The sequence below is a fragment of the Leptodactylus fuscus genome, chromosome 10, assembly GCF_031893055.1.
Source record: "Leptodactylus fuscus isolate aLepFus1 chromosome 10, aLepFus1.hap2, whole genome shotgun sequence".
Lineage (NCBI taxonomy): Eukaryota > Metazoa > Chordata > Amphibia > Anura > Leptodactylidae > Leptodactylus > Leptodactylus fuscus.
In genome coordinates this window covers 71728939-71751837 of record NC_134274.1, presented here as the reverse complement: position 1 = coordinate 71751837, position 22899 = coordinate 71728939, and the positions used below count along the sequence as shown (strand labels likewise).

Here is a 22899-nt window from a genome sequence, read left to right as displayed (position 1 = left end):
GGACTTGGTAAGTATAATTTGATCGAACGTTGCCTACCCCTGAAACAAGCATTTTCCCCCTATAGACTATAATGGGGTTCGATATTCGTTTCGAGTAGTCGAATATTGAGGGGCTACTCGAAACGAATATCGCACCTCGAACATTTTACTGTTCACTCATCTCTAAAAATAAACACTAGTTACGAAGTCATAAGTTAAAAAACACAATAAAACGGCTATCAAAAGTCCACCATTCACCACCATTTGTGCACAGACATGAGTCTATTAAACTAAGGGACTTTTTTTTGGTCTTCAGTTTTCAAATCCAGTGTCAGTCTTGTCCACCATCTACAGGCTCCAGCCCACGTGTGGATCACTTCATCACGGAAAAGAGAGTTCGTCCAGAACTTTATTAACGTTTCTGATAAGAGGAGCGCTATGTTTCCATATAGTCTTGTCCTCTATTAATGAAGTATTGGGTAGGTTCTTCTGAAGAGGTCCTCTGCAGTGGTAGACCAGGGCTGTCTCCAGTGGGACTTTCATGTCACGTCCATAACCTTTTAAAACGGAGTGCACAGATGTTTGGATGACCCTCCAGGGGTTCACTATCATCTTTCGAGCATTGAAATATTTCGGTCTGTCTGGTTCCCGATGGACATATTGGAGTATGTTATATCCTGGAATGCCTTTCCAAGATGAAATATCAGAAAAATTTACAACAACGGGCACAGTCTGAGGAAAAATGTGATTTTCAAAGAGGAAAATGCCAACATTTGGCCTTTGTCGTTGGAGACTTTCCATCAGGGTATCCCAAGACATGTGTGAAAATGGCAAAATGATCTCATCAATGTCATTGAGTAGCACAAACTTAGTCCTGTACATGTTCCTGTAAATGCAGTCATTGAGTGTTGCCAGCTGCCCATAGTACCCTATATCTTTGGGATCAACCGAATGGTGCCATGCTTTGCCAGGCCTGAGATAATGCTGGATTGGCCAATCTACCACCTCTAGGATTCCTCTTGTAATATAATATTGCATAGCTTTTTGCATTTGAGGGCTACAACTGTTCAGGTAAATCATGACCCGTTGTGCCCCCAGGATCTGGTACATCTCCATGGTCTGAATGAATTGCAAGACATTGCTGAAATTTCCAAACATGGTTGAAATACAGACTGTAAAATTAGCCGAAAATGGCTTCACGTCTCTGTTTTGTATTTGGAATAGGGGTATTTGTGCCATTTTTCCTGAAGGAGATGGGTGGACAGATATATACTTTGCATTGCAGTCTTGCGGCTCCTCACATAAAAGGTCTGTTGTGACATAGGGAAAGCCAAAGCGATCGCTGTGCATGTCTATGAGCACCCTTGTAATGACTACACTGTTGACTTCAGAGCAACAGAAATAACAGTATAGCTCCTTCACCTCTTCATAGTGGATGATACTGAGAATCCGCACCATCGGCTTACCATCCCTGTTGTCATAGTACGGAGATATGATGAACGTCCGGTTGTCCTCCAGAGCGGTGATTGTATCCGTGCTGAGTTTACCACTACATTGGATATGCTCAACTTTGGCTTTCATGGATGGATTCATCAGCAATTTGATCTTGAGAACCCCAAGCATGAAGGTTAAAGTCATCAGTATGGACATAAATAGTAGGATCTTTCTTTGGTGTTTGTACATTGTATCAAGGTCCCAAAAACTGTAGGAAACAAAACAATGGACAGTATTAATACAAAATATTATAACATCTAATACAAGAATACAGTATCGTGTCAGCAAATATTCAATTATTCTGCAGTGCCACCATAGGACAAATGGACTCAATGGGTACTTGCGGTGGGTTAGCCACTGCTAAATCACTGGTGGTTATAGAGGACTAGAGATGAGCGAGTACTGTTCGAATCAGCCGATCCGAACAGCACGCTCGCATAGAAATGAATGGACGTAGCCGGCACGCAGGGGGTTAGGCGGCCGGCCGCCGTCAAAGCGGATGTACCAGGTGCATCCATTCATTTCTATGGAGCGTGCTGTTTGGATCGGCTGATCCGAACAGTACTCGCTCATCTCTATAGAGGACCTTTCACCATCGCCATCAGCTCTAACCTTTTTCATCCATCAACAGCTGCCGCTACAACATGGGCAGTGCCTATTGAAGGATGCAAATAACTCTGATAGAGGGGGTGAAAGGACGTCTTAAATCCCATCCATACAAAGTCTAAAAAAAACTGAAGGCTGTGATAGGCTTGTCTGAAAAGATACGTCTTTAGTTTGCGTTTGAAACTGTAGAAATTGGGAGTTAATCTGATTGTCCGGGGTAGAGCATTCCAGAGAAGTGGTGCAGCTTGGGAGAAGTCTTGTATACGAACAGACATCTCTGTTTGGAGTGCCCTGAGACTTGGCTGCTATTTTCAGCTTCCCATGTGTTCGATGGCTCCACACAAAAAGACCCAGACAAAAGGTCCCAAACCCCCTAGAGGGGGCTGTAACTCCTCCTCCTCCAGGCCAGTCAAGGGAGCTTGATTGGTCCTGAAGGTCACCTGATCATAATGGACACACCTTCACATTGGCAACTCAAATAACAATGGCAAGTATAGGCAGGTGTAGTTCACAAAAACATCCACAAGATGGTGCATTAATAGACCCCCTGTGTGCTGGCTCTGGTAAAATAGAAACCCTGGTAAATATATAGAAGGAATGAAGGGGGAGGAAACTCTTTACCTTATATGCAAATGTCCATACCATCTCAGTCTGCAAGGACTATTAAAGGGAATGGGACGAGCAGTACCGGGACATTACACACACGTACAGTTATTATTTTCTGTTTAGTTGACGCTCAGACGAGCAGGATTTTGTTTGACGTTATTTTGCCTGAAGTTAAGGCTGTATATTATTTTGCTCATTTTTGGGCCTGATGTAAAGGTTGATTTATTTTGCTGCTTTTCTTAAATAAACCGCTTTGCTGCAATATTGGTGTCCCTGCCTCTGATTGGTTGGGTCTGCACCATTGCTTCTACCGAGCTACTTTCTCCACAATATATACACTTAAGAAAGAAGCTGGTGTGCTCCGAAACGCCTTGTGTACTGGTATTTAATAAAGGAGTCTTCTACACAACTTTTGGGTAAGCGCTGAGTAGCAAGGGTCAAGCGGCAGTGACAAACCCATCTTCCATTTCTTCTGCCCCGTATGGGAGTTGTATTACAACCCTGTGGGTTTTCTTTCTAGACACTTTTTCATTACACCTAGATGGTATTACACGTGGTGCTGCTCAGTGCTGTCTTTTTCTGCTGTTTTAATACATTTTAGGAATTCTTTTTTTTTTTTTTTTTTTAAAGCCATATACCTCCTTAACCACCTCAGTGCCGGGCCAATTTGTGGTTCAGGACTAGACACATGTTTTTGGTTTTTTTTTAGTATATTCGGAGTGCTATAAAATTTTAGCATTTGGGTTAACTAATTTCTGCGTCTTTATTTCCATGTTTCTATTTTTGCATGCGTTTTAATTTTTTCTACAATATAAACAAAAAAAAAGCGGGAAAATGTGTCTTTAATTATTATTTTTTATTTAGTATCACAAAGTACTACTAAAAAAATTTATAGAATAGTAATTTTTTTTGTATGACATCATCAGGGGTGGGGCTAGAACCTTTAATAAGGGCATGTATTGATTGTTATTCTGTAGGTCCATGCAGAACAAGTAAGTCACTATCCGTACATATATACCCAATGGGCAGTCTGGAAGGGGTTAACCCTTTCCCTGCCACCCAGGGTGGCACTTTTGTAGCAGAGGATACAATTATGTGATCACCAGCAATGGTTCTTCCAATCATGTGAAGCGGACGCTTCAGGTCGCCTCATGGGAGGTGCGGTGCTGGTGATATCTATATATTCAAATAGGCCAGGGCATAAGAAAACCCCTTTACGCCGAGGGCCCATGAGTCAGAAACACCACGAGAAAAATTGTGGCGTTTTACAGTAGTTGCAAAGTAGATGGGATTCTTGCTAATCCTATGCCCATTTTGCGGGTAAAACCCGCAGTGCAGACACGCTGCGATTTTCAAAACCGGCATGGTTTTGGAAATCGCAGCATGTCAATTATATCTACAGAAACGACGGCGGCTTTCCCATAGATATAATTGTAACAGAAAGTCTGCAGAAGAAAACCCCGAGAACTTTCTGTTTAAAGCCCTGCGGTAAGAACCGCTGCGGATCGTCCTGTGGAGCCTTAGCCTAAGGGTAAATCCCCACGTTGCAGAAAAGCTGCAGATTTTGCTGTTTTTTTGCGTTGTTTTCTTTTTAGCAAAAGCCAGTTGAACAGAAGGGACAAGTATAAGAGCTTACTATATATTTCCCATACCTTTTCAAGCCACTCTTGACTTTGGTTTAAAGAAATACAGTAAGGCCCCACGTAGCGGAATGCAGCAAAACATGCAGGTTTCCTCTGTGGACTTTCTGCTATAATTATATCTATAGGGAAACTGACGGCTTTTCCATTGATATAATTGACATGCTGCGATTTCCAAAATTGCAGCGTGTTAGCTGCACGTATTTTTCTGCAATGTGTGGATGGGATTCCCTATTCAACCCAATAATTTGTCCTGGGTGTTGGATCCCCACCAATCTTCAGATGATAACTTCTCCTTAGCATAGCTTATCAATTAATAAGCCTGGAAAATCCCTCTAGGTATTCTAGGTAGTTCAGACCCCAACTGATCTTATCCCACAAAGCGAAAATGGGAGGACCTTTCTCCCACTGCAAATTTATGGAGCCGTCACACAGAGTTTACGCTCCGCTCATTCAGACACGTAAATTCGTGTCAAAGTGACCACTGTGAAACACAATCCCATAGACTTCAATGTGTGCCGCTCTTACGCACGCTACACAGTGAAATCAATGGGTTTAAAAGCCTCCCATTTTTTACAGTGCAAGCAAAGGGGATGGGATTCATGCGAATCCCATACCCACTTTGCGGAAAAAAACGCAGTGCGGACAGGCTGCGATTTGCAAAGCCGTTATGGCTTTGCAAATCACAGCATGTCAATCATATCTACGGAAACGCCGGTGGCTTTCCCATAGATATAATTGTAACAGAAAGTCCACAGAGGAAAACTCTGCTAACTTTCTGTTGAAAGCTCTGCGGAAAGAACCTCAGTGCGTTCACGCCGCGGATCTTTCTGCAGTGCTTTAGCGCTGCGATTACGGCCCATGGAGCCTTAGCCTGACCGCAGCGAAAGTGAATGTGGGCGCGATTGTTGGTGGAAGCCACACCCATTCACTGCAATGAGAGTGCTGGAGAGTGTAGAATACTCACACCCAATTTAGGAAGTCCTGCACTCCATACCTTAGAGCACATTCACACGGTACATTTGGGAAGAAAAACAGCATGCCTTTTTAATGCAATTTTTTGCAATTTTTTTTTTTTTTCATTTTACAGGTGAAACGTGTTTAATAAATGTTTTTCCCATGTAAAATCAAGAAACTGCTTCAAATCTATATAAAACATTTTGTGATGCGGTTTTAACTGCACTGTGTGAATACGTCCTTACAGCAATGGTGCATTTCACAACCTCACTTGTACAGCTCTTGTTAGGCCTCGTGCTCCTTCACTTACATGGGAGGAAGGTGCATTTATCTTTGATCATATAGATTGCAGATGTCAATAGTATTTCACAGCTGAACAATGGGGAGACATTTGTCAGCTTAACCAGATGATGTCAGCAATTCTAGGAACCAGGAGTCAAAAAGCAATATCTCCATTCCTGGCCGTCCTCAGGTGCCACGTTGTAGGGCCATGTTTTATTTGCAGCCTCTGCTCCACCTGTAAAGCGTTGGCTGATCTCAGGGGCTCCCTGCAAATCCTCCAGGACTTCTGGCTAGTTCTCATCTCCTGCACCCACCAGGTATTAACCCTCTCATTTTGGAAACATCTACTTGATGAGAGTGATAGTAACGTATATAGTCATGTGTGCACTGTGTCTTACTGTACATTCAATGCTTACTATACTATACTATACCAGTAACATACTATAGGACAGTATGTTACTGGGAGGCTGCACAGATCACTGTAATGCTCGGCGTCCGTCTCCCGTAAAACTGTTCAGGCCAGTAACTCCAGCTCACACATATGCAGAGTTTCACAACTATATTCACATTGAACATCAGTTTATTTACATGGGTTTTTTTTTTTGCTTTTTTTTTAAAGGACACAAAAAGTTAAAGTAATGGATACACATCTTTGTCTTTTTTTCGGAAATGTCCTATTCAAAATGGATGCAAAACAGATAACACTGGGCCATCAAAAACAGACTTTATTGTCTTTGTGGCCTTGTTGGCGTACTGACCCTTAGTTCACATTCAAGTAAATTAAAGCTGCATTAGGGTATGTTCACACGGTGGCATTTGTATTCCGCATGTGAACATTTCTGCGTGGCTAGCTCCGACGGGATGTCGGCGCAGTGCACCAGCATCTCGTCGCCATATTTCTCTCCGGATTAGGCCCGAAGAATGGGCCTAATTGGGAATGAGCCTCGCGCCGTGGCTGCTTCAGCCGTGGAATCCGCAGAAAGATAGGGCAGCTCGCTTCTTTTTTCCACTACTAGCTAGCGGAAAAAAGAAGTGAGCGTCTCCCATTGAAATCAATAGGAGCCGTTTTTGGAGCCAGAGTTTGAGGCGGATTCCGCGTCAAAATCCAGTCCAACATACTCCGTGTGAACTGACCCTAAGGATGGCCTGGTCACTACGCTGTGTACAGAGCCTGCGTCTGCTCCATGCACAGTCCTGGCAGCCACAGCAGATAACTGGGGACAGTCTCTTTACATAGCAGAACAGATGGGGTAGATTTGTTCCATTCCAGCTGGCTCTCTATGATGTATACACGTCGGCCGAATGTTGTATGTTGTTGTTGTGGTTACTTGTCATAGTCTTGTGTAACCTGCAGTTCGTTTGTTGCCAAAATGCAGTTTTATTGAAACCTGTACTATGAGAACCCAGCCTTGTTCTGTGTGAACAGGTGCTCAGGGGCTGGAGATAAAATGGGCACTGCCTCCATATTTTGCTTGCGCTTGGTTGATAAATCTTTCTTATATTCTTCTAATCTGAGGTCTTTGGGCGGCTTTATTTGAAGGGACAAGGTCAAATTCTGCAGAAGAAAAGTGGTGCAAAAGTCATCTATAATCCATCCTTATCTTATCTACTATTAGCCTCATGCAGATTTGGTTTCTTTTAGAGACTTCAAGTATTTTTCTTTTAAAGGGATCCTATCATTCACACACTATTTTTTTCTAGGTACCACGTCAGAATAGCCTCAAGAAAGGCTATTCTTCTCTTACCTTTTGTTGTCTTCTCCGCACCACCGTTCACCTACAATCCCGGTTCTTGTCGGTATGCAAATTAGCTCTATTACAGCACTGGGGGCAGGCCCCAGCGCTCAAACAGCACTGGGGGCGTCCCCAATGCTGCGAAAGAGCTCTCTCCAGTACCGTCTCCATCTTCGCCAAGAGCATCATCTTCAGTCTCTTCTTCCGGCGGTGGCTTGTAACTTCTAGGCCTTGGGCAGAGCAGACTGCGCAAGCCCACAGTCCACGAGAAAATTCTGTGCAATTCTGTGCAAGCTGCCATTTTCTCGTGGCCTGTGGGCATGTGCAGTCTGCTCTGCCCAAGGCCCGAGGCCTAGAAGTTACAAGCCACAGCCGGAAGAAGCGGCTGAAGATGACGATCCTGACGAAGATGGAGGAGGTGCTGGAGAGAGTTCTCTCGCAGAATTGGGGATGCCCCCAGTACTGTTTGAGCGCTGGGGCCCGCCCCCAGTGCTGCGAGAGACCTAATTTGCATACCGACAAGAACTGGGATTGTAGGCGAATGGCGGCACAGAGAAGACAACAAAAGGTAGGAGACGAATAGCCTTTCTTAAGGGTATTCTGACGTGGTACCTAGAAAAAATAGTGTGTGAATGATAGGATCCCTTTAATATGACTCAGACCTCATGTTAAAGGTGATGTGCCATTAAAAGAAGACCTTACTATATGGATGTTAAAGGGGTTAATGGTAAGTTCACACAGCGATTTTTGGACCGGAACCAGTCGTGGCTACCCACGACTGAAAGCTGGTGCACTGCACTGGCATCCAGCTGCGCACTCTGCTCCGGATTAGGCCCAATAAATGAGCACCTCGCTTCTCCTGAGCAGCTCCCATTGATTTCAATGGGAGTCATCTTTTTGGTCAGGATTTTGAGGTGGATACGGCCTCAAAATCCTGACCAAAAAACTGTGTGAACTTACCCTTATCTGGTTTCTGTCCCTCACTGCTTTGGTATCGGTGATCTGCAAAGCTCCCCCTTCCCCACAGATCACTGACATTCCCCAAAATGGTATAAATAAAAAAAGTACATCTAGCCCTGCAAAAAAAAAAACAAAAACAAAAAAAAAACACCATAAAAACAAATCCTGTAAGAAACTCATGCAAAAAAATTTTTTCCAGCTTACCAGAACATTGTACTTTGTAAGCTCTCATATGGCTCTGTGAACGGTAAAATAAAAAAGTTATGGCTTTTGGAAATTGGGGAGTAAGAATCAGAAAATGGATGCGGTTGGAAGGGGTTAATTTATTGCCTAGAGAATGGCGGGGCTGAGTCTCATGGTGCAGCATTGTGATGTCGTACAGACAAACATTGAGAAGAAAAACTTCCAGGAGGCTTCTCAGCACCTTTGTCAGCTGGTCCATGAGGTCTCCCCTTTCTCCAGCTGCCTCCTGAATGTTCTGGAAGAGCTGACAAGTATGCACTTAGGACCAGAGGCTCAGAAAATAAACCATGCTGAATAGAAAACCAAATTTTTTTTTGTTGAAAAACTATAAATGTCGCCCCTAGAAAATCACATTGTAATATGTTTGTGCCGTAGAACGTATGAAAACTATTGTGTCTTAGATATAAGAAGTTATTTCACATTTTATAACCTTCTTCCACTTCTAGTCAATATATAAACTTGGTAACAAATGATACGACTTATTTTAAGCCTTATTTGTTCTAAAAAAAAAAAACAAAAAAAAACCCATGGTAAAATAGTGACATAAGCAAAGTCATTACAAAGATATTGTGTTGCGAAGCAATGCACCAAAGTGCCCTGAGAATATGGCCTCTGAAATGGGGCATCAACGACGCTTGGTCCTGAAAGGGTTAATCTTTTTTTTTCTTTTTTTTTTATTAAGAGAATTTTTCAATAAAAGAACACAAGACCAAAGGGCCAGTGCCAACCCCAAAAAACACACAAACATTATCAATGCTATGGAAAAATGAGTAACAGGCCATATAAAGAGAAAAAAAAACCCAAATCAATAGACAAGGACAAGACAAGGAAACAAGGGGGGAAAGAGACGACGGAGGGGGTGACATGAAGTTCTAGTGGGTAGCGCAATCACAAAGGATGGGTGGCCCAAAACGTGTCCCACAGATTCCAGATGGTATGAAAACGCTCCTCCTCATTATTGAGCACAGCCGTCATGTATTCCATAGAGCGCGTATTCCTAATCCTGTAGTATAACTCCTCAAGAGCTGGAGGGGTCGGCTGATGCCAGTGCTTAGCGATCAAACACCTGGCAGAGGTGAGAAGAAACAAGAATAGACAGAGGGCTAGCTTGTGCAATTTAACAGGGGGTAGGCTAAGAAGGTACGTTCTGGGAGAAAGAGGGAAACTTATTCCCATCACTTGATTCGAGATCTCGGAACCTGGGACAAGGGAGGGGCAGGACCAAAATAGATGGAAGATACGTGCAGGACGAGCACCACAGCGCCAGCAGCAGTCAGGAATAGACCTATCAAAGGAATGGAGAAGGGCTGGCATGTGGCACCAGTGCATCAGCATCTTAAAGAAATTTTCCTTATGGACAACACAGCTCGAGGTCTTCGACCCCCTATTCCATATAAGGGACCGGTCAAAAGGGTTAATCTTTATGTTAAGCAGTTGGTACTGGGTGACAGCCATAGAGGAATAGGGGTCCTCCGCCATCCCCTAGTACCAATGAACATTGTATGCGGATTAAAAGCGGATGACACTCTGACACACACCCAGTAAGTTCACTATGTCACTGATCACCTCCACAACAGCAGATACGGGTTTAGAGACTGTGCCAGTGGTAGACTTCATAAAAACAGTTAACAATTGTGTCGGTATATTATTGTGTGTGAACTCATTCTGAATAGAGGATGTGTTTCCATGGGCAATATTACACATGACATTCAGTCAATATTGAATTATGGGATGTTGCTCGCTGCTTAACACATATGCACATTGTCTCCTGACATGGCAAGAATCTGCTACTCCAGGAGGCCGTATTAGGTGACCGATGTAGATCCTAAACCAGTGGCGTAACTACCGCCATAGCAGCAGAGGCAGCTGCCACAGGGCCCGGGACATTAGGGGCCCGGTGACAGCCACTACTGCAGCTATCATTATACTCGGTGGGTCTTTTCGGACCCCCGAGTATAATGATTGGTGGACCAGGAGAGGTAAGAAACATAAAAAAACACTGTTACCGGCCTGCGTCCCGGGTCATGTGACGTCTGACGTCATTGAACATTGACTACTTCGGAGGCCGACAGCGTAGGAGATGGGAGATAGGTGAGTAACAGAGGTTTTTTTAAATGTTTTTCACCCCCTGGGTCTCCGATTATTATACTCTGGGGTCTTTTCAGACCCCAGAGTATAATAATTGTTTATGGGTGTCCACAGTGGGACATGTGCAGGGGCAACAATGGGGGATAATACTGTGTGCAGGGGCCACTATGGGGGATAATACTGTGTGCAGGGGCCACTATGGGAGATAATACTGTGTGCAGAGGCCACTATGGGGGATAATACTGTGTGCAGGGGCCACTAAGGGACATAATACTGTGTGCAGGGGCCACTATGGGGGATAATACTGTGTGCAGGGGCCACTATGGGGGATAATACTGTGTGCAGGGGCCACTATGGGAGATAATACTGTGTGCAGGGGCCACTATTGGGGATAATACTGTGTGCAGGGGCCACTATGGGGGATAATACTGTGTGCAGGGGCCACTATGGGAGATAATACTGTGTGCAGGGGCCACTATTGGGGATAATACTGTGTGCAGGGGCCACTATGGGGGATAATACTGTGTGCAGGGGCCACTATGGGGGATAATACTGTGTGCAGGGGCCACTATGGGGGATAATACTGTGTGCAGGGGCCACTATGGGGGATAATACTGTGTGCAGGGGCCACTATGGGGGATAATACTGTGTGCGGAGGACACTATGGGGGATAATACTGTGTGCAGGGCTTACTAAGGGACATAATACTGTGTGCAGGGCTTACTAAGGGACATAATACTGTGTGCAGGGGACACTATGGGGGATAATACTGTGTGCAGGTGCCACTAAGGGACATAATACTGTGTGCAGGGGACACTATGGGGGATAATACTGTGTGCAGGGCTTACTAAGGGACATAATACTGTGTGCAGGGGCCACTAAGGGACATAATACTGTGTGCAGGGGCCACTATGGGACATAATACTGTGTGCAGGGGCCACTATGGGACATAATACTGTGTGCAGGGGCCACTATGGGGCATAATACTGTGTGCAGGGGCCACTAAGGGACATAATACTGTGTGCAGGGGCCACTAAGGGACATAATACTGTGTGCAGGGGCCACTATGGGGGATAATACTGTGTGCAGGGGCCACTATGGGGGATAATACTGTGTGCAGGGGCCACTATGGGGGATAATACTGTGTGCAGGGGCCACTATGGAGGATAATACTGTGTGCAGGGGCCACTATGGGGGATAATACTGTGTGCAGGGGATAATACTGTGTGAAGGGGCCACTATGGGGCATAACAGAGCGCGCAGGAATGCGTAGGAGGGCGTCGGTGTCGGGGGGGGGGGGGGGGAGGCCCCATGTCAAAAGTTCGCCTCAGGGCCCCGCCATTCCTAGTTACGCCACTGTCCTAAACTATTGTTTCTTTTTGCCCCATATATTTAGATGTTATTTATATATAAGTATCAGTCTTGCCAATTGTTGAGCTTCAGTGAACTGCGAGTAGATGAACGTCTGCTTTATCCATTGGTATCGCTAAGTCTATGTGGGATCCAGACACGATTCCTGGCATTAAAATAAGACCAAGATGGCAGCTCCTGAGTGAGAACTGTGTAAAGTTTCAGTGTCCCCGAACATGTTCTGCTCCATGTAATGTCCTATACTCAAGCCCCAAGTTCTGCACCGAGAACCCGGCATTCACAATATACAATAATACAAAGCCATAGAATAATCTAATCACATCCACTAATATACATAATACAGAATCCACCGAATATTACCTTGTCAAACGACAGCTCGTCCCATTGCCATCCTTACTACAGAATCCGGAACGAGTAGCAGTTGTTGCTTTCCCATAGTATTGTAGATACAAAGCTGTGTCTTCGGTTTCATGGCAAGTCTTCTGGTCCTTCTTGTTTAACAAGTCCAGGAGATAGGGTGGAATGTGCCATGTAAATTTATTCCATTCATTAGAAAAATAACTAATGGCCACTTAGTGACGACGTCACAAGGATTACTGTTCTTCTCGAAGATGTTCCCTCAAAATCCAAGAAGTCTTAAGATGAAGTCAGCTTCCGTATCAGAGCTAGTGTAGTCTTCCCAGAGAACAAATATTATTTCCACACACCTCCGTATTTTATTGAATTTCAGAGATGGATTTGGAACTGGTGACCACCAAGGGAGGAAGAGGTGTTTTGGGGTTTGTTTTTTTTACCTCCTATTTTGTTATGAAAGAGAGATTCTGCACTGGTGTACTTGGGCTTGTAGCCTGGAGGTGGCTGAAAATACGATTTGTTCACCTGTTTATGTATAAAGAATTAAAATAAATAAATAAAACAAAAACAGAAATGGAAGCGATGCGGAAGCTGACTGCTCAATAAATCCACTCCCCTCCATCTTAGGACTTCTTGGATATTGAAGGAACATCTTATCCTATGGACATGCTTCCTTTTGGGTATCACACCCTTTTACATGCTGTGGGCACCAAATGTACAAGCCATGCCTCCTTCTCAGATGTCACCGGTATTTGTTCCGTACTGGGAATCTACTAAAATGTTTCATCTTGCACCGGCATTAATCGTGTAAAATATCAAAGGGGGTCTGTCAGCTGTTCTGACCCTTTAGGTGGCATGAAAAGACAAAATAATTCTGTATAACCAAGAAGGTGTCCGATCTACTCAATGGTGTCCCACCAAAAATAGAATGGTTAAAACACAATCTATTATCAACCAATTCAATAAAGTATCGACCAGGAGCTTGCAACGTATTGGAACAGTAACTATTGTATTGCACAGTGTGGTAGACGCTCATACACTGGGCTAGTAACAAAGTAGCCATGACAGTATGGAAGGAGAAGATAATATATTGTCAATCCATGTTCAGGTAAATCTGGTTAAATACAGTTTTTGCAAGTGTGCATATCTGGAAACTCTATTAGTTACTGCTGTGGGTTTCAGTAAAACCTTGCTGGGTAACCAGATGGCACACTATTACTTTAGGATTCTCATTACATCTACTGAACAACTTTAATATGTAAAACTGAACTTATAAAATGCCCAAATACTCCCCCCTCCCCCATAACCCAACCTCCAAGCCTTCTGGTAGAGCTACACTAATCCTGCCATTGTAAATCACCGTCGGCTCACACGTTTCCAGTAATTATTGTTTCTGTTTCATCAGAGGGCTGTTACGCACTGCAGTGCTACTCCGGCTGTTCTGCCTGAACTCCGACCTTATATATCCAAAACTGATCTTACTACTTACAACTAGCGGACCAATGTTCTTAAAGCGATTGTCCAAGATTAAAGGGGACCTTTCATGCCTTCATCAATGTGCGGTATTCTATACTGCTAGAAATATGGCGGAGCAGTGAATCTCACTGGTTGGATTTCCAAGTTTGCGCCCTAGTGCGATAATTTCGGCACCGATATCTCCCCACTGTTAGAAGAGGCAGGAATTGCAGCCTAGCGTTATTGATCGGCTGTGAAGAAGCCCCCTCCCCACTGACTGTGCTCTTCCATAGGCATGTACTGTCACAGGGGCGATGACGCTGTGATGTTAGGTCTGCACCGATATCTGCAGCACTGGGGCACATATCAGGAAAGCCAACAGTGCGCTGAATTCAGGGAACTGTTGACATTCTAGCGGTATATAATACATCAGTGAGGACATGACAGCTGTATAGGGCCACTCTAGCACCTCTACTATACAAACAATGGGATTGGAAGCAGTTGTGTCTAGAATGGAGAACTGGCCCTATACAGCTGATTGGCCTGGGAATGGGAATGGCTGTCGGACTCCAAGTGATTACATATTAAAAAAAAAAAAAAAAAAAAAAAAAAATGAAATCCTGGACAACTCCATAAATCCTGTACGGTAGTGTATCAAAGCAAGACTTGCAATGGGGAATTACTCTACCATAACCATCTTCAGTAGTAGGTTAAGCACTGAGGCCCCTAATTTACATAGCTAATACATACAATACATGTTACAGTTCATGAAAAATGCACACAGTTATGTCACAGTACAGGGATAATACACACAGTGATGTCACATTACAGGGATAATACACACAGTGATGTCACAGTACAGGATATTACACACAGTGATGTCACGGTACAGGGGTAATACACACAGTGATGTCACGGTACAGGGATAATACACACAGTGATGTCACAGTACAGGGGTAATACACACAGTGATGTCACAGTACAGGGATAATACACACAGTGATGTCACAGTACAGGGATAATACACACAGTGATGTCACAGTACAGGGATAATACACACAGTGATGTCACAGTACAGGGATAATACACACAGTGATGTCACAGTACAGGGATAATACACACAGTGATGTCACAGTACAGGGATAATACACACAGTGATGTCACAGTACAGGGATAATAGACACAGTGATGTCACAGTACAGGGATAATACACACAGTGATGTCACAGTACAGGGATAATACACACAGTGATGTCACAGTACAGGGATAATACACACAGTGATGTCACAGTACAGGGATAATACACACAGTGATGTCACAGTACAGGATAATACACACAGTGATGTCACAGTACAGGGATAATACACACAGTGATGTCACAGTACAGGGATAATACACACAGTGATGTCACAGTACAGGGATAATACACACAGTGATGTCACAGTACAGGGATAATACACACAGTGATGTCACAGTACAGGGATAATACACACAGTGATGTCACAGTACAGGGATAACATTAGCAGCACATAACATGGATACCCACTGTACCCCATGTAAAAGTGTAGATTTCTAACATCATGCATTCTAGGGTTGTTGTTTTTTTCTTCCTATTTTTACAAACCTTATTAGGTAACTGATATTGGGCAATATTGAGTCATCTGCATGAAACTCATTTTACAACAACCGTTTTCTGTTTTCTGGTGAGAATGAGAATTTTCCTGTAAATTGTTCCATTTAGTATCTTGATATTACAAGATAATTCTATATCAGCATGACTTTTGGATATGGGATAGACCCTCGCTCCTTCCTAAAATCACCCAAACTGTAGAAAATATTGACTTTGGAATAAACGCACAAAACGCTTCAAAATGGCCACAGCTTTATTTATATCACAGAAATAAAATAATGACAGAAGGAGTCAGGTGAAGTGCTAGGCCATTGGGATACACGAATACTGTGAGATCCCAGCTGTGTGACATACAGCACCCGGCCAGACAAACGGGGCGGCAATTCTAGCAGAGCCAGGACACTTTAAGGGCACCAACATCCTTGTGCTTAACCCCTGTTGCTCGGCCCTGGATGACGTTACTATTACCACATGATCCTTCAGGCCGGCCATTTCCAAAGCTCAGCCTGTTCACCACCCTGAGGTTTAACCTCCTCTATTAGTTAGAATAAGGCCACAATAACTTTCCTGCAACTTCCACTGAACTCTTCAACCGTAAAAGGAAAGCTGTGACAGTTTACAAATGGGCTAATGTTTCATTTTCATGCAAGCCGCTACACCTTTGGTTTGTTGTTGTCTTTCTGTTATATTTGAAATAACTTCACAGATTTGATGAAACCTAAAACTTAACCTTTAAAGGGATCCTATCATTAAAACACAATTTTTTGTCCCTAACACATAGGAATAGCCTTAAGAAAGGTTATTTTCTCCTACCTTTATATGTATTCTCCGCGCCGCCGTTCCATAGAAATCCAAGTTTTCGGCAGTATGCAAATGAGTTTTCTCGCAGCACTGGGGGCGGGCCCCAGTGCTCAAACAGCACTGGGGGAGTCCCCAATGCTGCAAGACAACTCTCTAGCGCCGCCTCCATCTTCTTCAGGAACAGGCTTTTTTGCGTCTTCTTCATTCGGTGGCTTCAAACTTCTAGACCCGAGGCCTAGGGCAAAGCCGACTGCGCAAGTCCGCCGGCCACAAGAAAATGGCCACTTACACAGTATTGTAAGCAGCCATTTTCTTGTGGCTGGCGCATGTGCAGTCGGCTGCCCAGGCTTAGAAGTTTGAAGCCACCGACGGAAGAAGATGCGACGAGAGCCCGTTCCTGAAGAAGATGGAGGCGGCGCTGGAGAGTTCTCTCACAGTATTGGGGACACCCTCAGTGCTGTTTGAGTGCTCGAGCCCGCCCCCAGTGCTGCGAGAGAACTCATTTGTATACCAACGAAAACCAGGATTTCTACGGAATGGCGGCGCAGAGAGGATATGAGAAGAATAGCCTTTCTTAAGGCTATTCCTACGTGTTAGGGACAAAAAATTGTGTTTTAATGATAAATAATATATAAATATTATATATATAATTTAAAATTCCACTAGAGCGTCTAAAAACACGTGTATACAAGTGATATTCCTCCAACATGGACCATGGTCATTGGACTAAATCACGTAACTATTAGCCAAGTGTGTACATGTTCTAAAAATACACAGGACCCGACACACAACCCCCACTCAAAGTGAAGGGATATAGAAGATGCTTGGTCAGTCCCTTGATATCTAGTTCGCAAAATTACACACAAATTCCCATTGGGAGATAAGGACTCCTGCCAAATCAAACAATTGCAGGTCTCGCACTGATAAATCTGCAAGGCCTCTATACCTTAGACTGTACACCAAAATCCTATTAATATTATAAATGTGAAAGTTTGTGGGTTTGTGTGTTTGGATGTTTGCATGTTCGGATGTTTGTTCCTCAATCACGGAAAAACCGCTCCACCGATTTGGCTGAAATTTTCCACAAACATAGTTAATACACCCGATTAAACAAGAGGCTACTTTTTGTCACAATAGCGCACATACGTTTGTGCCAGGACCCCCACAAAACCCAAACTCACACCACTATCTCTGCAATCTCACACACTTTGGACCCCGATTTGGCTGAAATTTTCCACAAACATAGTCCCTACACTCGATTGCGCAATAGGCTACTTTTCGTCACAATAGCGCACATACGTTTTTCCCAGGAACCTTTGGATGTTCGGATGTTTGGCGGTCAATCACGCAAAAACCGCTCCACCGATTTGGCTGAAATTTTCCACAAACATAGTTATTACACTCGATTAAACAATAGGCTACTTTTCGTCACAATAGCGCACATACGTTTGTGCCAGGACCCCCACAAAACCCAAGCTCACACCACCATCTCTGCAATCTCACACACTTTGGACCATAGCAAGCCACAAAATTCATATTGCCCTCTGCAGCCTCGCCCCTAACCCCACACAATCTCATATACATATACTTTACCACTTTGCCCCTCACCTTAACGATTCTCTAGGAGGCGCTCTTTAACGCTCCGGAGCAGCCATGTTTGCCCCCACCACTCTGACAATCCGCGACACCGCCCACCCATGTCAATACCCCTAGGCGGTCTAATAAATGCAAAAAAAAAAGTTTAAAAAAAGTAAAAAAAATATAAAAAAATAAATAAAAAGGATTAAAAATTCAAATCACCCCCCTTTCCCTAGAACACATATAAAAGTAGTTAAAAACTGTGAAATACATACATGTTAGGTATCCGCGCGTCCTAAATCGCCCGCTCTACAAAGTTATACAAATATTTTTCCTGTTCGGTAAACGCCGTAGCGGGAAAAATGGTCAAAAGTGCCAAACTGCCATTTTTTCACTGTTTTGATTCTGCTAAAAATTTGAATAAAAAGTGATCAAAGCAATAACATTTCCCAAAAATGGTAGAACTACAAAGTACATCCGTTCCCGCAAAAAAAGACGCCCTATACATCCCCGTACACGCAAGTATAAAAAGTTACGGCTGTCGGAATATGGCGACTTTTCAAAAAATAATTTTTTAACACAGTTTTGGATTTTATTTAAGGGGTCAAAATGTAAATAAAACCATATAAATTTGGTATCCCCGGAATCGTAACGAAACACAGAATACAGGGGACATGTCATTTTGGTTGCACAGTGAACGCCATAAAACCAAAGCCCCTAAGAAATTCGCAGAAATGCATTTTTTTCTTCAAATCCACCCCATTCTGAATTTTTTCCCTGCTTCCCAGTACATTATATAGAATAAATAATGGCGGCATCATGAAGAAAAATTTGTCCCAGGAAAAATTAAGACCTCATATGGCTCTGGGAGCGGAGAAATAAAAAAGTTATGGGGTTTAGAAGGAGGGGAGTCAAAAACGAAAATCAAAAAATGCCATCGGCGGGAAAGGGTTAACTTCAAATACTTCTGTCCCAAAGTCACTATGTCACGTTTCTCACAACACCGTATAGCAGCTCAAATACAAATTAACTTCAACACAAAAGTCTCACGTATTCTCAGAATTACTGCAAAAACAAGATACAAACTTACATTTCATATCCCATACCATATACACAGTACGAAAACCTTACCCGCGCCTGTATATACCCACTGCTACAATCAACGCAGACGAAGTCGCGGGTACCAGCTAGTTAATCTATACAGCCCCAATTTACTATAATGCAGTGACTATTAGAATGGAAGTCGGGTATATAAAATTATCGACTTCCCTTTTGCGCTGTTCAAAGCCGCTCTACGCGTTTCACCTCTTAAATGATAGCGGAGGTTCATCAGGAACAGATTATATACAAACACCCTATCTATGATGATATGGAGTCAAATGACGATTCAGCAAAACACCGCAATAAAAAAAAAAAAGAGAAAAACAATATCATTTTTGCTGTGCTTTTTCTCTGCTAGTATTTGCTACCCCAGCCCATATCGGTCTATTCAGCTTTTTGCAGCATATTGAGACCGAATAATCCAGTCTGTCGGATGTTTTTCCTGGCTAGACTGTGGCGCCCATGAACAGAACGGGACATTGGAGATCTATCAATTGTAAACTTTGACGGAAATCGTTCATTCACTGAAGTCGAGGTCAGATTGGGAAATACGCTCAACACACAGACCATACGGAGCCCTAAACATAAGACCTGGCGCGCCCCAAAAACCATTTGCAAGGCAGAAAACACACTGAGGCCAAGGACACAGGTTGCAGAAATTAAGAAACACAGTGCAATATGTCATCCATACTTACTGATATGAGGTCACACACTAGTTACTGCAGGGTGTAGATACAGTAAATCCCAATGCTATACAAGGTCTGTCGCCTCCACTCACATCATGTCCTTCATACGGTATGTGTGTGTGCCAAGTATTGTTAATGCACACAAGGCTTCTGTAAGGTGGCAGTGTGACCGTGACAATGCAGAGTGCTGTTAGATACGCCCATATTATATCAGACATAGCTGCTTTGTACCTTCTAAGTACTGTACATCCTGCAAAATACACCCCCCCCCCAGTCTCTCCAAACATCACAAGGCCAAGCTGCAAACAATACTAAGTGCACTCCCCTCCTGAGACCTGTGACTGACACAGGAGAGTGTTTGCTACTATGGCTGGAGGCTCGTACATCATTCTACTGGGCGCCTTAATTCTTTATAGCCTTCCTTAACTTTTGCAACAACTTTTGATTTTATGTGTCAGAAATTTTTACTTTATTTACTTTTTATACCTATTTACTAACTTTTTCATGCTAAAACTATCAGTTAGGCAGCAGTATATAGGTAAGGAGGGATGTTGTAGCACAACAGGGGGCGCTGACGGGTGATGGTGTAAGAGGGTGAAACAGCCCCTGTGTAGTGAATGTGCAATGTGTAATTGAGTTGGTGTTTTCATAACCTGACATTTTGTTGTTTGACCACAAGAGGTCGCTGTTGCAAGATAACAAGTAAAAGGAAAAAGGCTGCATGCCCCTGGAAGATTGATGTGGAAACCCTGATCGTTGTAGGAAGGTTCTAGGAGCCATTTTGAGTCAGAGTGTGCTGGACTCTAGAGAAGAGAGAGCTGTGGAGACATCTCTGTGCAGAGAGGGTCCTTGGAGGGAGAAGCCACAGCAAGAATAGCTGAGGATTTGAGACTTTCAGAGTCTGTCCAGACACCATCCTAAGGAGAAGATTACTGTCAGAGACTTGGCTGAGAAGTGAGACTGCCAGTGAGACCGCATGCTGTCCGAGGAGCTCCTCTTCACCCTGATGCTAACAGAGACTAAAAGGTACCCAACAGAAGTAAGCGTGCACGCACCACACTGCAAGTTTTGCACCATATTGCTGGGACTGAGTAAAAAGCCTGTAGTTAGTTAGTTAGGTATAATCATCACCCCAGGCTGCAATACTGGTGAACTATCTACCTGTCTGATAAAAGGACTAAGTCACAGAGGATTTCTAGAGTTATATCTCCCAGAGAGGGACTTGTAAGGAAGTCTGGGAGCAACATTTAGTTTAACTTTACACTGTTTGGCTTGCAAGCTAACTTACCATTATACTTGCTTAGTTGTACTTGGTTTGGGGGGAATTTAGTAGTATTGTGATAAGATTGTAAACCCTGGTGTTACACCGCCGGATGCCTGTGTCACACACACTGAATTGTTCCTGTGTAATAGGGTAATAACAGGTAACAGGCAGCTGCATAGGCGCAGCCTGCAGGTAGGTAAAAGCTTGGAGTATATTGAAGGCCACACTAGTGGGCACCGTGCTGTATAACACCAGGGTCCCAGCCTCTAGGCTGTGTAAATGTAATACCTGGGAGTGTTCTTTTGGACAAAAGAGGTTATCTAAACTAAGTAAAGTCCTATCTTGGTTAAATTGAATTGGACTCACTTCCTTTGTTCGTGACTTCGCTGTATCCTGGGGAGCCCACCTCGGTACACGGCTTACAACTTGGCGTAGTCGGCAGGATACAGCGACCCTCATGGACGGGAATGTGGCGGGAGAGAATCCCCTGGCACCAGCTGTGGTGGTCCAGGGTGCCCCTGCACAGCAAGCCCCAGCGCTGGTAATGCCGGCCCAAGTGGGGTACTTATCGGCCGGGGCACTAATGCAGCATCTGCCAAAGTTTGATGGTAATAATATGACGTTGCAGGACTGGACTGAAAGGGTACGAAGTATAGTTAGACTGAGCAACCTGATACCGGAACTGCGTGCAGAGATAGCATTAGGGGCCCTAGAAGGTGACGCTAGACGGACAGTGATGGTACGGCCCAAATCGGAAAGAGACACTTTAGAAAAAATATTTGCTCTGCTAGAGGGAGCTCAGGGAGGGCGTGCCAAGGTAGCGCAGTTGCGGAGCAACTTCTTCAATCGGTCACAGAGGGAGGGTGAGACTTTAACGCAATACTCTAACGCCTTACAAGAGATGCTGAATGAAGTGCAGCGACGGGACTCAGAGGCTATGGGAGCCTTCAAAGAAGTGGACCGGCTGCTACGAGATCAATTCATCCTAGGGTTATCCAATAAGTTGTTACAGGATAAACTGCAAGAGATGATCCAGGCAGATGCCAACCTGACATTCTATAATGTTTACCTGGCTGCTGTAGAGAGGGAAGAAGCGCCCGTGGCTGTGAATGTGAAGGCTGTGAGTAGCACCCAAGTGACAGGGACCCGAGGAGGTCCTGAAGACCCAGGGTCCTTAAAGGATGTAGTCCAGGCTCTACGGGCAGAAATGAGAGAACTCCGACTGGAGGTGTCCCAGATGCGAGCAGGTCAATCCATGGTTCCAGAAATGACCGCATCGTCCTACTCTCCCCCGCTGAGAGTACACCGTGGCCGAGGACCCACCAACCGAGGCTCATCAGCTGGGCAGGGATCAAGGGGACCCCTCTGCTGGAGTTGCAGACAGTATGGCCATATCGCCAGAGAGTGTAAGGGGGAGGTGGAACCCGAGCCGGCTTTAAACTCCCGACCGCCGCAGTAACGGGGCGTCCTGTGGCGGTTCACCAACAATCAAGCCCTGTACGTGATGAATGCGACCTATATGCTAGCAGCCCCGTTATGGAAGCTGAGCTGGAGGGCCAGAAGGTACGCTGCTTAGTTGATACTGGATCGGAGTGCACCCTGATGCCCCTGGAGTTCTTCGAGAGACACTTCGGACATATGATGGAGCCAGAGGATGGAAGTGTAAACGTGCACGCACCACACTGCAAGTTTTGCACCATATTGCTGGGACTGAGTAAAAAGCCTGTAGTTAGTTAGTTAGGTATAATCATCACCCCAGGCTGCAATACTGGTGAACTATCTACCTGTCTGATAAAAGGACTAAGTCACAGAGGATTTCTAGAGTTATATCTCCCAGAGAGGGACTTGTAAGGAAGTCTGGGAGCAACATTTAGTTTAACTTTACACTGTTTGGCTTGCAAGCTAACTTACCATTATACTTGCTTAGTTGTACTTGGTTTGGGGGGAATTTAGTAGTATTGTGATAAGATTGTAAACCCTGGTGTTACACCGCCGGATGCCTGTGTCACACACACTGAATTGTTCCTGTGTAATAGGGTAATAACAGGTAACAGGCAGCTGCATAGGCGCA

The 22899-nt window shown here is 44.2% G+C and overlaps 1 protein-coding gene across 1 annotated transcript; it reads right to left on the bottom strand.

The window, feature by feature from the left end:
- Positions 1-308: 308 nt before the first annotated feature.
- LOC142182931 (beta-1,4-galactosyltransferase galt-1-like) lies at positions 309-1676 on the bottom strand. The gene has a single exon (XM_075257744.1). The coding sequence runs from the start codon at positions 1660-1662 to the stop codon at positions 361-363; it is 1302 nt and encodes a 433-aa protein (XP_075113845.1). The 5' UTR covers positions 1663-1676; the 3' UTR covers positions 309-360.
- Positions 1677-22899: the final 21223 nt, after the last annotated feature.